At 39.7% G+C, this 17,866-nt stretch overlaps 1 protein-coding gene across 7 annotated transcripts in view; it reads left to right on the forward strand.

The window, feature by feature from the left end:
• Window positions 1-17,866, forward strand: part of BTBD9 (BTB domain containing 9) — a 415,523-nt gene that overhangs the window by 262,267 nt on the left and 135,390 nt on the right. For all 7 annotated transcript variants that reach the window (XR_012334472.1, XM_073810771.1, XM_073810770.1 and 4 more), the window contains one exon: window positions 5,767-5,876. Coding sequence is in view for 6 of the 7 variants with exons in the window: in XM_073810771.1 (XP_073666872.1) it covers window positions 5,767-5,876 (110 nt within the window). In the remaining variant the exon portion in view is untranslated. The remainder of the gene's footprint in view (window positions 1-5,766; window positions 5,877-17,866) is intronic.

Here is a 17,866-nt window from a genome sequence, read left to right on the forward strand (position 1 = left end):
TGCATACTTGATTCTGTATAGCATCAATTTTCTCTGAAAAACAAGATGACTTCTTGTTTTGTTTGCCCTTCAGGTTGAATAGTGGAGTTGCTGGAACATGATAGCTCCCTCTGCAGGGGTAATGGTCAGACAGCATCAGGACTGTTCTCTGACACAGTAGCCTCTGCTTAGGCTAACTCTGGCAGAGTGTTTAACCTTTCAATAATTCTTCCTCTCCCAAATAAGCAAATGCTGCTGGGGCCCCTTGCTGAAATCAGTAGAAGAGAATCTATAGCTCCACAGATCAGTGGGAGGGAAGGTTTTCTAAGAGTAACAAATCTGTTCTGTCGCAACATGCTTTTTCTAGAAACTTTTTGTCATTCTGGCAGTAAACTGTTTTCCACTTGCTGCCTTAGCAACAAGACCTGAAGTCACTTCACCCTCTGGTCTGTGGTTTGATTCTAAGAGCATTAACTTGGTACCTAGAACTAAAAGAAAACACCATACTGGGGAAACCCACATACATTTCCAGTTTTTTTGGCTAGAGAATTATTTATGTACATTCTTCATATCTCCTTGAAAGGAAAGGTCAAATAGGAAATCGTGGAAATGGTGAATTCAAATCCCACATGGTCCTAAGTCCCTAGTAAATGCTGTAGCTTGTCAGGTGACTGCCTCTGGCCACAGCAAAGAACAGTTTTTCTCTGCAGAGTTCTCCATGGAGACCTCAGAGGAAGAGCCAAAATGTTAAGGATCCCTTCTTGTGCTGTTCAGGATCCCAGTCTTAGGCTAACCCTGGTTTTCTCAAGCATCTTTGTTTAACCCAAGAATGTGAAGTTCAATTTGAGAATAAAACTTTGTTTACCAAAGAATAAAATTCTGATGGATTTTTGGCTTTAGTTGATCCCTTGAGAGCTCATTTAAAATTTTTTTGCTGAATTCAATTTTATCTTGTAGTAGAACCTGCTCAGTACAGTGTTAGATGATCTTATAACTAGAGGCAAAGGTTAAGGATCAACTGTAACCACAAGTAGGCTAAAGACTAAAGAATACCAAGACTAGAGGGTTCCAAGGGGTTTAAAGTGAGGGTGTACAAGTTGCTGTTTTTCTATATTCAGTTTGTTAAAGATGTATTGTATGTGACTTAGAAATGAAATATGGTAGCGTCCTGACAAGAAATGATGGAAAGATAGGTTAAGAATAGGAATTTGTAGTACCTTCCCGGGACAGGCAGGGAATACAGTGAAATCTCCAAGGCAAAAATTTTCTAGTTCACAGTGTTATGATGTTTCTTTGTAAGAAGTGCTATTTTTCTTAAAACTCCAAACTTCCAGAGTTAGCACAAAAAAGAAACTCTTCTGTGGGCCTGGGTAGCTGGACCAAATATGGGCAAAAGATTCTTCCCTTGTTTCCTTATGCAGAGCTGAGTCAGGTCAAGAACACTTAAAATAGACTTTTCTAAAGACGAGGGGCTTAAAGCAGGAAATAACATAGAGCCAGGTAATCTGCGTTCGGAATGTAGCTTCTTTCTACGTATACTGTGGGGCCCTAAGGGTAAGGACTAGCCCCTGCCCGTGCTCTTCAAGTCCATCCTCAGGCCTGCCTCTTCCTGGATGCGGATGCACCACTTTAACAACCAGAGTTAGGAACGCTCTCCCAGACAACCAGCAGTCTCGAAGTCCAAAAGAAATGCCGCCTCCAGCGGCCTACTCTTTGCATTTCTATTTAATGATACTCTATTCTGCCAAGCACGGCATTAGACACTTTAAATATTTATCTTGTTTAAATATCATATAAGGCTTGTGTACTGACATTTTATAGAGAAGGAAATTGTGGTTCAGAAAGGTTTAAAACATTTTTTTCCCCGAAGTAACACAGCTAATTAAGTGATGGGGCTGGGCTACACACCTGGTCCAGTTAGACTCTAAAGCAAGTACTTCAAAACTCTATAGTGCCTTTCAATTTCAGAGTGCTATCCTTGGAAGGTTTAGGTTTCATTTTTTTTAAAGAAGAATCTCTTTTCACCCACAATATTATAGCTCTTAGAAACTGCTGCATTGAAACATCCTGTTCTGAACTGTGTTGAGGCTCCAGTCTTTGTCAGTGACTAGAAGACAGCTAACACAGGGAAGGGAGGAGAATATTGGAAACAGACTGTTACACCAGGGCTCATGTGAACAGCATTGATCCTCATCAGAAATGGCCAATCTGGGGCTTCCCTGGTGGTGCAGTGGTTAAGAATCCACCTGCCAATGCAGGGGACACGGGCTCGAGCCCTGGTCTGGGAAGATTCCACATGCCGCGGAGCAACTAAGCCCATGCGCCACAGCTACTGAGCCTGCGCTGTAGAGGCCGCGAACCACAACTACTGAAGCCCGTGCACCTAGAGCCCACGCACCGCAACAAGAGAAGCCACCGCAATGAGAAGTCTGCACACCTCAACGAAGAGTAGCCCCCACTCACCGCAATTAGAGAAAGACCGCACTCAGCAACAACGACCCAACGCAGCCAAAAATAAATAAATAAAATAAATACATTTTTTTTAAAGACACTAAATTTAAAAAAAAAAAGGAAATGGCCAATCTGTTGCATATCTGCCTTTCTCAGCACTGTTTAAGTTTTAATTATCTTCCAACTGTCTGAGCTGCTGTTGAGGACCTCAGAGAGAACAAAGGATAGCTGTCATATTTTTCAGCAGCGCCCCTCTCTGCACACTGATGAAGTCACTAGCTGCCACTGTCCTTATTATCAGGTTAAATCAGAGTCTGAGTGTGCATTGGAGAGATGATGTTGAAAGAAAAAAAGCTTAAGTTTTACCTCTTATTCAGAATCTTTTTTGACAGAGAAATGTGGCATCTGCTTCTCCTGTTTAGGTGTTGTGACCCAGAAGCAAGTTTTGTTTTGTTTTTCAAAGAAAAAGAAGGAAAGAGAGAGAGGACTCCCTCCCATCACCAGCCCTTGGATTTTTCAGTAGCTTGGATAGTGATAACTTCTGCCTCCAGCATGTTCCCTTGTGAGCCCCATTAAGGAAATCTTCTTATGATCAAAGATGGTACCTTGATGGTGCTGCCTCCTTCTTCCTCTAGACGTTGCTCATGGATCAGGGCATGCCTTCCCCTGAGCTGGACAGGGCCCCTGTGTTCTTAATGGAGAACTCCAGGCTGCCCTACCCGTCACTGAAGTTGGGGGATTAGTTAAAGCCTGTTTGCTATTTCTAGATCTAGATCGTCAGTAAAGGATAGAGTCCTATGCTAAACAATTCCTTGCTGGAGAAAAGGAGCATGGCTTCTTTCTTGTGACTTTGTTACCATTTTTTAATGTGTATTTGAGTAAGGACTTTATGCCATTTTTGTAAATTAGGCTATAATTTTATATAGACTTAGAAAGTATTGTAGAACTAGAATAATTAAACTTGTTGTGAGCATTACATATAACAGGCTAATCAGGAAGTGTGATGTACAGTGGTGAATTGCTAATTTGACCTCAGGATTATGCAGCAGAGATAACATTATCTTCATTTATATAGAACTTTTTATCTGGAGGCATCTCTCAATGCTTCTGCAGTCATACATATTATCTTGTTAGTTATCACAAACACTATCATTAAGGCTGTAAAATGTATTCCAGTACAATTTTTTATTTTCAGTTTCTGTAACTGGGGGACAAGGGAGGGGAAGGTTCTATATTTTCTCCCACTCCTGATATTTGCACCAGGGTAAAATTTGGGAAATGACTGTTGTCTAAACTAGGAGAGCCTGGTTCCATATAATGTTTTGAAAAGAAAGGCGGGGGTGGGGGGGTGGGACGGACATTACTGCATCCCCTTAGGTCAGCCTGAACTATTTAACTTTAAGAACTGCCAGTGGGGAAGGGCCCTATTAGTCCCTTCCTGGCTCCTCTGCCTTGCACAGTATTAGGAGAGCTATCTCTCCTTTGAGAGATTTGACCTAGGGAACAGGAAAATGATCTGATCAAATTCCACCAAACCGCATTCCCTCCACTCCCTCCACGATTGCAGACAGCAGCACTCAGACTGTCACGACTATGTGTGGTTGAAAGTGCTATGCTTGTTGAGTTCCTGTGGGTATAAGGAAATGGGCAAAATTAGATTCAGGCCAAGGTGCCAGGCTTAACACACCCCTTCCGCTCCAGAACGCCCAGAGAGATTGTTACTGCCTACAGTAAAGAACCACACAGTCCGTTCTACCCAGATCATTTAGAACTTATTTTAAATGAACCCCATCCACCCACCCAAACCCAGTAAAATCAGCACCTTCTGTCTGCCTTGAGGGCTTGAAAGAACAGATCAGGGCCAACCTCCTGCTTACCCAGAGGGCTCTGGTGAGCACCGCAGTTTGCCCTGACTCTCCACACAGGAAGAGCGGTGTCTCCCTGCAGTGGATGTGGGAACACTGAGCAGCCAGTCCAGGAGAAAGCATTGCTATCGGTTATGAAGATGAGCGATGAGCTCGTGTCAAGGAACAGGTGGCTAAATGAGGTGCACAGGGAGTGCGGTGAGATTCAGGTTGGAAGAAACAGGAGGGAAAATAGCCCACGATACAAAACCCCCAAATATAGCCTCTTTTATGTGAATTTTTACAATTGGCATTTACATTATACAGTTAACTTGGAATAATGAGAAATGTAAGGAAATTACCGAATTAATGAACAGCGATTAACTCAGACGTAAAATTGTATCATCTAAGTGGAAGGTTGTTTTACATAGCGGAGGGAAGATATTACTAAAACCTTGCCCAGTCTGTCATCACCTCATTGAAATCTGTTCGTTTAGTATGCCCCATCCTTCAGAGCACATAGTTCATAATATGAGAGAGCGTTATCAGTTAATCTAGTTATTTTTTTTCTTATTCTTCTTTTGAATTCCAGTAAGACTGTGTGTGGCACATTACATTCCCTCTGGAATTGTGTGACACTCAGAAGAGTAAGTTTGTCTGTTCATTAACCTGTGAACTGTCAGATCCCTTTGAAGAGTGAAAGGAGCAAGTTGCTCCAAGGTTAATGCTTGTTTGTCAGAGAGGGTGAACAGGCCGAGAGGCTCGAGACTTGCCCTGTGAAACTCTGGACTGTATGCAGATGCCAGGTCCGTGTGGCCAGGAGGGAGGCTGCAGAGCAAGCTGGGTCACCTCTGCTGATCACTTCCTCTGGTCAGGAGAAGGCTTCCTAGCAGTCAAGTGGGGGGCTGGCGTAAGTATATTGGGTTAACTTCCTAACAAGGATTCAGGAGCAATATTAAAATATAAGAAGCTGTGAGTGGTTTTCAGTAATTTCCGTGGATTTTTACTTTCAACAAGAAAGCAGTATTGATTTCATGCATTTCATCCAGTGGATGAAAGCTTTCATTGAGTTGGAAAGCATTTGACTTTGTGTGTGTTTGTACACCTGTGCACAGGCACATTCCTAACCACAAAGCAAGGATAGAAGCTGTTTGTTATCCTCCAGTGTAAATGTCTCATGGATATACAATTGTACTGACATTCAGGGGTTGAGCTGAACAGTCCCTGGTTTGATTTTCTAGGTAAACCAAATCTAAGTTCTACTTCATTCTCTGGAAAGTGGTACCTCCTTAATTTTGCTGTAATTCTTCCAGGCTCAGTTGGAGCTAGCCCTAAGGAGCAGGTACAGGGTCTGAAGCCAATTCAGAGTCTCCTTTAGTCCATGCTCTGGTACACTGTATGTTTACATAGTGTATCTTATTCTGTTATCTTTGGATTCGTTATGATGGAAGCTCATTTTCTTCAACAGATTTTCTTTTCTTTTTACCCCCAGGTATATTCGAATAGTTGGGACTCACAACACAGTGAATAAGATTTTTCACATTGTGGCTTTTGAATGTATGTTTACAAACAAAACCTTCACTCTGGAGAAGGGGCTATTAGGTAAGTGTTACAATTAAATTTCTGTGTATACACTTAGATATTTTATCTTCAAATATTTTGTTATTCCATTAACTCATCTTAATTCACCTCTTAATCAGCTTTGACTAAGAACTCTGGTTGATTTGAATGCCTTATGGCTGAGTGACATAGAGAGGGCTTATATTTTTAGTAGTCAAAATAATAATTCCAGTAAACTTAAAAGAATGTAAATATGGTACTAGTAGTTAAGAATTGACAATGTTCTAGTGATTCATTCAGACTTGCTATGTGGGGAATGCTTATGATAGGCAAAGCCTCTCAGACCAAAAGCTTTTCTATATTTAATGGTAGGTAGGATCAGGGAGGAAGTTGCTCTATTATTGATCCAATGCTCCTACCTTCCAAGGCTATGCAGGTATTTTGGCCTCTGATTTGATATGAATGGTGTGCTCAGCTGTGAGAATATCTTCTTTTCATGGACACAGCAGTCCATATTTGCCCTACTTTGCCAAATTCACCTCAAGAAAATGCCTGCATATAAATTTAAATAAGACCAGAGTAACTAAATTATTGTAATGAAAATTAAGTTATCTTGTAGGAAATATGGCCTGGCTGATCTTTCGAAAGGGCATTTTAAATTTTGTTGAGTTGTCTATTTGGTTGTTTTCTGTTATGTTTTGTTTTTGCTTTTGTTTTAGGTACTATTTAGTCTGGTCTGTGTATAGTCTGTCCCAGGTCTTAACATTCCAGATACCATGAGGGGCTTTTCCTGTCTAGACCTCTCTTATCCATGCCCACAGGTTTTTGCTCATTTCCTATCAAGATCATAGTTTAACTAATTAGATCCTTGAATCTGTGCCTTTACTGCCACTTTCTTTGAAAAGGGACTCTATGTTCAAGTGGAGGGATAAGATGCCAGTGCCTTGGTATACCTAAAGTACTTTACCTTTACAAAGGGACTAATTTCTCCTCTCCTCTCCAAGTCCTGTTCATGCTGGGACACAGAACATATTGACTGTGTCCTAAAAACATGGTGAAAACTAGAATGGGCAATATGAGAGTAACTTGCAAATGTCTACTAATTCTTTGAATGGTCAAAAGTCTAAATTTTCGTAATGCCGTGTGTTTCCTAAATGTAATCCTTTACTTTAGGGAAATTGGGGAGAGTAATATTAATAAAGTAGCAGGAGTACAAATTATCCCAATGTATAGAGAACTTTCAGAGCTCAACTAAAATAAATAATTTGGTTTTAATTTTGCTATGGATGTAAATTTTAGTATTAAATATAAATGTTGATAATCTTTGTGACTTTTAAGTCATTTGAAAGTTAGTGCTGGAGCATTACCTGATATTATCAAGGCTTTTGACTCCGTGGAGGGTCATAGAATGGTGACGATGGGGTGTTTGGGGGAAGCCACTCCTTTTCATCTGCTGCCCAAGTTGTTTTATAGACTAAGCTTCCCTGTGTATGTGATTGTGTAGTTAGGGGCATCCTTACTGAGAAGGATCTTATTAGAAACCAAACCACCTTCAGTCACAGGATGTGTAGAGCATTTGGCTACTGGCTTCAACCCAGTGCACTGCATTTTGAGCATGCTGTATAGAAGGCACCTCCCCCTTCTTACTGGAGAAGAACAGGTTTGTGGACACTGTAATTATCAAAGAAACAGCTCTATCTGGCATGAAAGGCCATTGCAGGAATGAAGCTTGGGATCAGTTGTAGTGAAGGATGCTGTTGTTGGTCTGTATGTTTTGTCTATGAGTTAGTCAGCATTATCAGAAGCCGTAATAGTCTCAGACATATCAGGGGATGAAAGAAGATTGCAGAGATGCAAGAAGTGTTTTTGGCGTCTGGTCAGATACTTTTCTTCAAGTTCTCTTCGATGATGCTCACAAGTTTGACCGCAAAGAGCACTGCAGTCATTTGTCTGTCATCATCCCTCCACCAAATAGGAGCACATAGGCAGATATGTGTGTGTACCTGTCAGCAGATGGCCTGCAGTGGGATCCCCTTTGGCTTTTATTTTACTGTCTTACAGCGCAAAGTTGCCCCCATGCTGGGCAGTCAGGGACATGGTTTGAGTTGTGAAGGAGTGTAGGGAGATTTCATTATTCTTTGTCTGACATGACAGCTCTGCTGAATTTACAGGGGTGTTTGAAGTAGTAATGGCCAGCTTTCCATGTTGATGATCTCAGGTGCATTTTAACTGCACACAGGCCTCAGCCAGCCACTCTACAGGGACCTCCAAGAAAGGAGTGGTCCTCTAGTGGGGCCACAGTGTGCGTCAGAATCACCTGGAGTTATTTTTAAATTGTAGCTGCCTCCTGCTGCCTCTTTCCTCTGAAATATGCATCCTCCCTTGAGAACCACTAATACGAACTTCAGGTTTTCACGGGGGAAAAAAGTAAAGCTAAAATAATGTCATCATGAATAACTAGTAGGGTATCAAGCTCTACTCTTACATTTCAAGATTCAGAATTTCTTTCTTTCATAGTTCCTTGGTCTTTGTTTCATAGTTCAGGCTACTCTCATTAGAGTAGTACTCTCCTAATAGGCCTTAAAATTACTTTAAAAATATCTGTGTTGTTTTTTAAAATCAGATTTTAATGTTATTACTTAAAACGTATAATGATGTCAGGAAAAACATAAATAAAAATAACCACACTAGCCTCATAAGATTTTAGTCTTCTTTTTCCACGAAAGGGTTTCTTTCACATTTTTGTTGACAACATGTCATTCTTCATGCTGCTTCACTTGCACAGACTCCTGGGGAAGCTTTGAAACCATGTGGGTTCATACATCCATGGGAATGGGGCCCTCCTCAACCACACTGACCAGATCTGGGCGTCAGACTCTACCCACAGCACTTCTCCCACCTTATCTGCTGCTGCCACCACAGCCCTTTCTCATTTGGTGGCTGCTTCTGGTTGGTGCTGGGATGTATTCTTGCCTGGGAGAGTCTTGCCTCTTTGTTAGGAGGCATTTGTAGGAAACTCTAACCTGTCTTACTGCTGATGCATAGAAGGAATGTTAGAAGAGATATGACTGCTATTTAAACATTAAACCTCTCAAAAAATGTATTTGCTTTGCCGTGGCACTCCACTTTGTGATATGTGTGTAGCATTTGCCAAATCCCTCCCCTTTTTTCATAATAATTGCCAAAACTTCCTTTTCATTTAATCTTGTATTTAAGTTCACTTCTTTGAATACCCTATCAGTTATTCAAGTAGAGAGAATAATATCCACCACCCAGCTTAAAGAATTATCAACTCATAGACAACCTGGTTTTATCTGTATACTACCTACTTCCTCCCCACCAGATTATTTTGAAGCCAATTCCAGACACTTTATCATCTTATCCATAAATATTCCAATATATATCTCTATTACGTAAAGCCTCCTTTTTGTAGCCATAATCACAAGATCATTATCATACCCCAAAATTGAACCGTTATTCATTATGAGTATTAACTCAGTGTTCAAATGTTCCTAATCAAATCAAAGTCTGGAGTGAGTTTATGTGTTTTCATAGGTTGTTTAAATCAGAATTCAAATAAGGTCCACACTATCAACAAGTAGCTGTTATGACTCTTAAATCTCTTTAAATCTATAGGTTCCTTACATATGTCTGTCTCTGTCTTTCTTTGTTTTTTCCCCTCTCTCTAATTATAATTTATTTGTTGAAGAAACTAACTTTTTGTCCTGCAGAGTTTCTAACAGCCTAGATTTTGGTGATTAGATCCCCATGGTAACATTTAATGTGTTCCTCTGTTGTATTTCTTGTATTTAGTAGTTAGATAGAGGCTTAATCTGATTCAGGATATTTTTGGTTTTGTTTTTTGTTTATTTTTTGTAAAATGCTCTATAGATGGTGGTATATGTCTATCAAGAAGCACAGAAAATCTTTGATTGCCTCTCGCTTTTGGATAGTCCCGTCCATTCATGATTATTTCCTAAATTCATTCTTTCATAATTTGGAATTGCAAAATGGTTATATTCTAATCCTGTCATTTCTTCTTTGTTTAGTAACTAGAAAGAGAAAAACTTTCCTGAACACTCATTTGGTAATCCTAAAATGCAGTTTGTCCAGGAAAAGTAGGATAAATGTTATATTCTTTCTTCTTATTTACCACTTTTCAAATTAAAGAGGTGGTTACCTAGCATCCTCCAAAGGTGACCAGTGAAGTGTGATTGTGGGGGGTTTTTAGGGGGAGGAGGGTGGAAGGGGGAGTACATATTATTTTGAATTTATGGGATTAAACAAATTGGACATCTTTTAATCACTTGCGGTTATTTTTATTGATATTCAGATTGTCCCCATCTTTAGCTTCTTCATATTGGCTCTTGAGTCTTTCTGACATAATCTCAGTAGTCCTCAGTAATTCCTTGATTTCTGGCGTGACACAATGTACCAGGTTCATCTTGTACATTTATTGTCCCTCATCTGGAATCAGCCATTTCTGCAAGAAGCCCTGGTTCCCTCAAGTGGGAAATGACATGTGGAAACCTCAGCCTAAGCACTTCCTATTGGGTTGGTCACTATTGCTAGGCCTTTTCAGTGGACAGAAGTAGGAGATACATGCACATATATTTATTTATTTGTATATCATATATTCAACAGGTAAAATATATCACTAGTGCCTGCCGACACTTCTAATTAAAATTCAGCACACAAAGTTTTTGTTTAACCTTTTGATCTTCCATCTCCTTTTTCCCATACTGAAAATCTTGGTTACTACTGATGAAGCACAATTAATTTGCTTTGTCTTCAGTACATGCAAAATAGTCTCAGAATTACATTACTAGTAGTACCTTAAGCCATATGATTACTGAAAATAGTTTAAGATTTTTGCAGTTACCTTTAGGGCCCTCAAGGTATATCCCACTAGAGATGTACAGTAAAATTACTGTGTTTAAAAGTCACTTAAAATAATTCTCTGGGTGGTCATGCCACTATTTCAGCATACAGATAGATTCATTTGTTCCATTTTGCTTTCAGTATTTAGTGATTGCCTTTAAATTTTTTTGTTTTATAACTATGTAAAATATACACATAATTCCAAAATCAAATATACAAAGCTCTTGTATTTAGAGAAATCCAGTTTCTATTCCTGTCCCCTCTACTCATGTAGGTAATCTCTTTTTCCCCTTTAGTTTCTGGGGTTATCCATTTAAAAAAAAAAAAAAAAAGGAAAATAAGTAAATATATGTAATTAATATTTTGTATCCTCCCCAGCATTCTTAAATAATTAGTAGCATACTATATGCTATACATTCTTTCTTTCATTACCTTGCTTTTTTGTACTTAACACTTATCCTAGAGCTAACTATGTAGAAAGATATTCTTTATTCCTTTTGAATAACTGTGTGGTACTCATTAGTGTAGATGTACTGTAGTTTATTAAACCAGTCCTTTATTGATGAACATTTGGGTTGTTTTCAGTCTTCTGCTACTACAAATTGTGCTGTTGCCTTTGGGATAGATTCCTAGAAGAGGGCTTACTTGATCAAAGGGTAAATGCATGTATAACTTTGTTAGATATTGCCAAATTCACCTCCATAGGGTTTATCACATTTTAAAACTCTCATTGGCAATATATGATAATGATTGTTTCCCCCACAACCTTGCCAATGGAGCATATTGTCAAACTGCTGGATTTTTGCCAGTTTGATAGGTGAGAAATTGTATCCCAGTATAGTTTTAACTGCATTTCTCTTATGAGAGAAATTGAGCATCTTTTCATATTTTTAGGGCCATTTGCATTTCTTTTTTCCTTTTTAAATAGCTCTTCTCTTCTTATGAGTCTTGTAGATGAATAGAGAACATGCTTTTAGTAAGACTTGGGGGAGCAGTAAGTACTTAACGCTGGTACTAGAGTGTGGTATTTAGCATTACATGAGCCTGGTTTCCCTTCTTAAGGTCTCCTGGTTCTTCTGGAAGACATAAGCTCTCATAAGTCGCTTTCCATCCTTATCCTTGGCTCTACCTCTGCTTAAGAGATAGTAACTAGAGCATGGAGCTGTAGGCTCAAAATTCAAGGTTTTTTTAATCCTTTCAGAGAGTAAGAAAAAACTTCAGTTACCAGCTTTAGGCCATTAAGTATTACCTCTGTGTCTACCAGCATGGATCCAGGAAGACCGGTGGCTTTTTTTATTCTACTTCCTTGTTAGTAATTGAGGTAGGGCCACCAAACTAAGCAGCACAAGCACAGGAACCCTTTGTTGCTGAAGCTCTGGGAACGCTCACTACTGCTGCCACCAGGAACTCTGCTGTCTGAACAGGAACATTGGAGTCCATATTCATCTGCCACTGTGCTACCTGCAATACCATCAGAAGCATCCTCCTCCCCTTCATTCTCACCAGTTTCTTCTATTGGTAGAACTTCACCAAAAACAAAGCTGGAGGGAAAAAAACCCACACCAAGCTGGCAAGCTTGGGAAATGTAGTTTATGGAGCTTTAGCCTCTGACATACGTTGTAAAGCAAGGGAGTGAATGGAGCTGAAAGCAGATAGACAGATGATGAGTGCAAAGGCAGAAAGTGTAAAAAGGGCTCCAGTCATCAGGGGACTTACCACCTGATTCAAAGCAGCTGGATAAGACCATTGGCAAGGCATAGAAATATGTGGAGTGGAGAACAACAGACAGAGTCACAAGCAGAGTGTGGCGAAAGGTTAAATGTTTAGTTGGGCTGTGAAGGAACCCAGCATATTTTCTTGCCTTGTAAAGTAAGGTTTTATGAAGAATGGTATTTTGAGCTGGGCCTGGAAGAATTTAGTAAACAATACAGAGCAATACAAATGTGCTAATTTACATAGTAACAAAAATGGCTGATACTTGTTCCCAGCTGGAGGCAGGAAATAGAAAATAGGTGGCCTGTAACTGCTACTGTCATCTAAAAGTATTTTGAAGTAGCATCTTTAGAATTCTGTAAAGTCCTGGGAAGGGAAACAGAGTTGGAAATCTGCTGTGAAGGGCTTTTGGCATCCACTGAACCAGGCATATGACTTCTGTGCTTAAAAAAATGTGTCCTCTGGAGGAGAAACAGAGATTTGGGAGTGAGGGAGTTCATCAGGGGGTGGAGGCGTTAGAATGTGGCAAAGAAGCAAACTTGTTGGAGTAACAGAGGGGCCCTAAAGACCTTAATTCAGAGAGTTTTCTAAAAATAGCACTATTGAGTCTGGACTAGTCTAGACCAAGAGAATTTCTTTTCCCAGCCTGTTTCTATAACCAGATATTAAGGCTGGTTCTAATTGTCAGTGAAGCTTAACTTCTTTATCTACTGTAAATTACTTGGCATTAAACAGACATTTATTAAGAGGCTGCCAACCAAGTGTATCTTAGGCACTGGGGATAGAAAGATACACAGGTGCAGTTTCTGCCTCGGAGGATCGTATGAGCTAATGAAGGAGAAAGACACTTAAATAGAAGGTGACAACACAGTAAAATAAGTCATTCTCTTGGGAGAATTCAGCAGATGCTGTAGGAACACCGGAACAGGAGCATCTAAGCTGAGTTGGGGGATGGTGTCACAGAAGACCTCCCCATAGAGGTGATGAAGCTCCTGAAGTCTTTTTAAGGAAGAAGACGGAGAGTCAGGGGAGAATCACATAAAATGGTCAGTGTGTGCAAAGTGTGTTAGTGTGTTATTTATCTCTGACCAATTTCAAAGCCAATGCCCCTTCCAGTGGACCACCCTGCATTTGGTGGAGGGGGCAGTGGAGTAAGAGTTAGAGTTATTTGTAGTCTCTCACCCTTTCCCTGGAGAAGATTAAGCATCATTTTCTCACAAGGTCTTAGAGTTTTAGAAAAATTCAAATAAAATAAATACCCCACAATAATGCATAAAGAACATAATACAGTTTGTTTGCTTCCCACCTTGGGGAGCCCCTATTTTCAAACAAGAATGGGCTACAGTTTTTATGTGTGGGAGACAGCAGGCGGATGATTAGAAAGTGACCTTCTCACAGTCACTTAGGATTCTTAATTTAGTATGTGGTCCTTTGTGTATATTTAAATTTCATTCTCTTTTTATACCTGTTCTTTTGTTGTTTTTGTTTGTTTGTTTGTTTGAGAATAAAGACTGCCTGAAAAGTTTTTATGGCTCTTATCTTACAGAACTTATGTGTACATTTTACAGGATTGAATTTTTTGGATCCTACTTGTATATCCCCTTGTTATAGCAGGAATATAGTAGGGTGTGTACGTGTGTCCAGGGTAATGTAAATGTGCACAACTTTTGAAAAAAATTATTTATTTATTTATTTTTGGTTGTGTTGGGTCTTCATTGCTGCACGCGGGCTTTCTCTAGTTGCGTCAAGCGGGGGGCTACTCTTTGTTGTGGTGCGCAGGCTTCTCATTGCAGTGGCTTCTCTTGTTGTGGAGCACGGGCTGTAGGCATGTGGGCTTCAGTAATTGTGGCATGCGGGCTCAGTAGTTGTGGCTCGCGGGCTCTAGAGCGCAGGCTCAGTAGTTGTGGTGCACGGGCTTAGTTGCTCTGCAGTATGTGGGATCTTCCCGGACCAAGATGGAACTCGTGCCCCCTGCATTTGCAGGCGGATTCTTAACCACTGTGCCACCAGAGAAGTCCCACAACTTGTTTTTAAATGGGACATCATGGAGCATGTATTCAACATGACGCAACAATATCACTTTCTCACAAACCATGGTTCTGCCTCAGACTGGCATTATGAATAGCCAGGTTGTAATCAGTGAGACGTTTCTCTGGCACTGACTGTGAAAGATATTCCGGTGGCCAAGGGGACGTAAAATCTAATTTTGTTGGCCTAGTCACTAGTTCAGTACCCCAATCCTCCAATCCAAAACCAGGTAGGTAATTTTTAATTTCATATTTTAAGTAGGTAATACAAATGTTTATTCTTATTCCCCCCTTTTATTATTAAACACATATTCAGATATACCTTTTTTTAATTAACAATTTTTTTTAGATCTTTCAGTACATAAAGAGCTTTCTCTTGATTCTTTTTTTTTTTTACATTTGTGCAATATTCCATTGACTAGAAGTGCTATAATCTATTTAACCAGTCTCCTTTGATAGACATGTAGGTGTTTCCAGTCTTTAATTATCAATAACAATTCCATAATGACCATTTTATAAATAGTGAGGTTGAATCAGAGGTGGTTCCAATAAAGCCTAAAACAAACAAAAAAACCCATTATTACTCCCAGGGCCAGCTATATAATTAGCAGGGCACCGTGCAGGATGAAAATGTGGAGCCCCTTGCTCCAAGGGTAAGAAACAAGTGCATTAAAAGTATTTTAACAAAAAAAAAAGTTTTTTCCTTTCTTTTTCAGTCTTTCAACCTCGTCTGTTGTTTTTATTTGCTATTTAATGTTCTAGGTAGAGAAAAATTAAACTTTTAAATTGTAAGCATGTATTTTATTGTTTGTCTTTTTATTGTGCAATGGTGGTTTTAAATGTAAATATAAGAGCATTATCTTCTATGCAGAATCGCCAAAATTACACAATTCACATTTGCTGTTTGCTAGCCCATATATGTATATGTATTAATTTTTACTAGAACAGTGGAAATTCTGCACAAAACTATATTGTTTTTATTTCACTTCCTAATTCACACGCATTCTACCAAAACCCTCTACCTTTGACTTACTCAGTAAGCTTCCTTAACAAGGAAGGACTGAAACTAACACAATATTGTAAACCAACTGTACTTCAATAAAAAAAATAAAATGAAGGACTGAAGGGAAAAGGAACTACGAGTTGCCCTATCTTTTCAGCATAAGCATTTGGCTAACATAGGGAAATAACGAGAGTGAAAAAGGATATGATAGAATTCCTTGGTTGGTAGTGCTTCTTAGAACGTTGCTGACTTTTTTCTACCTTTGAGGTAGGTTCTGATTCGACGGGAAAGTGGCCTCTCCCAGCCGTCAGCAGCCCAGTTTACTCAAGCATAGTCACGGCCCACTGACCTTGGCTTTGCTTTGAGTCTCACTTGGCTTTGCTTTGATTTCTCACTCAACCTGTGAGTCCACTGGAATTCTGTGCTTCTGGGGCATGGTGAACACTATACACAAATTGGGGCAGTGGAGAAATGTGGACACATGTATGTCGCATATCTCCTCTGTTCACGGGCTTGCTCCATTGTCCCATGAGACTTCATTTTAAAAACATAAGTTCAAAGATAAGATTATTAAGAATTTAAAGACAGGGACAGTGGAGCATTAAACTAAGTGTGGGTCCCTTCTGAGTGCAGGACCTGTCTGAAAGAACAGGTTGCGTGCCCATGAAGCTTGCCCTCATTACCATTTCTATTTAACATTGCCCTGGAAGTTTGGGGTGGTGGGGAGAGGGAATGGGGGAGGAGGTGAAGAACAAGAAATATGTGTGATAAATATTGGGGGAAAGGGACCAAATGTCTTTATTTGCAGATGTGATATGATAATATACCCAAGGAAATGAACTGAAAAATAACTAAAACTAATAAGAACTCTAAGGAATGTAGTCAGATACAATTGTATATGCAAAAATCAAGTTTTCTCAAATACCCCCAATAACCAAGGGAAAGTTCCATTCATAATAGCAATACAAACTATGTAACACCCAGTAACAGTTCATGAGCGATACTTTTCCTTTATGCCTAGTCCAAGCTGAACCGTGTTAACAAGTATCACCCATCCCTGAACCACCTTATGCCATTAGAGATGGGCTTAGGGTCAGGAATAAAGGTGGGGGGCAGAAGGACGATGTGAGCTTATAAATAGTATGGATGTGAGGTGAGCATGCCGGGGAGATCTGCTAGAAGTTTTAAGCTTTTTTTACCCACAAACAACAAATACCTACCTAGGAATAAAGCTAAGAAGTCCATAGGTTCTCTTGTAAAGAAACTATAAATCTTTAAGAAACAGTGAATAATGGAAGGACATATTCTTGGATGGGAAACTTTAATATAGTAAACACTTTGGTTCGTCCCATCTTAATCTACCAATTTAATGCAGGACTACTCAGAATCCCAATTGTGCTAAAAAAAAAAAAAACAAAACTAAGTTCTTTAAAAAATTTTCCAAGAGAATAAATAAATGGAAACCTCTTCCCCACCAAAAAATGAAGGAAAAAAAAAATGAAATGAGAAGGCTAGTACCACCAGGTATTAAAATTCATACTACGGGCTTCCCTGATGGCGCAGTGGTTGGGAGTCCGCCTGCCGATGCAGGGGGTGCGGGTTCGTGCCCCGGTCCGGGAGGATCCCGCGTGCCGTAGAGCGGGTGGGCCCGTGAGCCATGGCCGCTGAGCCTGTGCGTCCGGAGCCTGTGCTCCACAACTGGAGAGGCCGCAACAGTGAGGGGCCCGCGTACCGCAAAAAAAAAAATAATAAAATTCATACTACATACTAAAGTAGTATGGCATTAATGCAAGAATAAACTGGTAGATACATTAAGCAATCATCCAAACTCTGAATTTTATCTCAGTATATGTAAGAATATAGTGCAAGATTAAAGATGACGTTTCACATCCATGGAGAACAGAAAGGTAATATAGCAAATGGTGCTGAGACACTTGACTATTGAAAACACATGAGATTTTCTTCATACTATATACTAAAATAATTTCCTGTTAGATTTCATATTACTCCAAAAGAACTGTAGAGAACTATTAATAACTATTTATCTAATCTCAAGGTGAGGAACTACTTCTTCAGCATAAAAGCAAAGGCAGAAACCATAAACAGAATTCAGAGGTGTTTGACAAACTGGGAAAAAAATAATTGCAACATATAAGACAATGAGTAATTGTCTTTAGTACATATGAAGTACTTTCCAAATAAATAAGAAAAAAAATGTGAATCCCCAATAGGAAATGTGTACAAACAGCAGTTTATTTAAAAAGAAAGAAAAACACAAAAATCTAAAAAAAAAAAAAAAAAAGACTCTGAAGAAACTAGGGGCAGGACAGGAATAAAGATGCAGACCGCAGGCATAGAGAATGGACTTGAGGACACAGGGAGGGGGAAGGGTAAGCTGGGACGAAGTG

The sequence above is a fragment of the Tursiops truncatus genome, chromosome 10, assembly GCF_011762595.2.
Source record: "Tursiops truncatus isolate mTurTru1 chromosome 10, mTurTru1.mat.Y, whole genome shotgun sequence".
NCBI lineage: Eukaryota > Metazoa > Chordata > Mammalia > Artiodactyla > Delphinidae > Tursiops > Tursiops truncatus.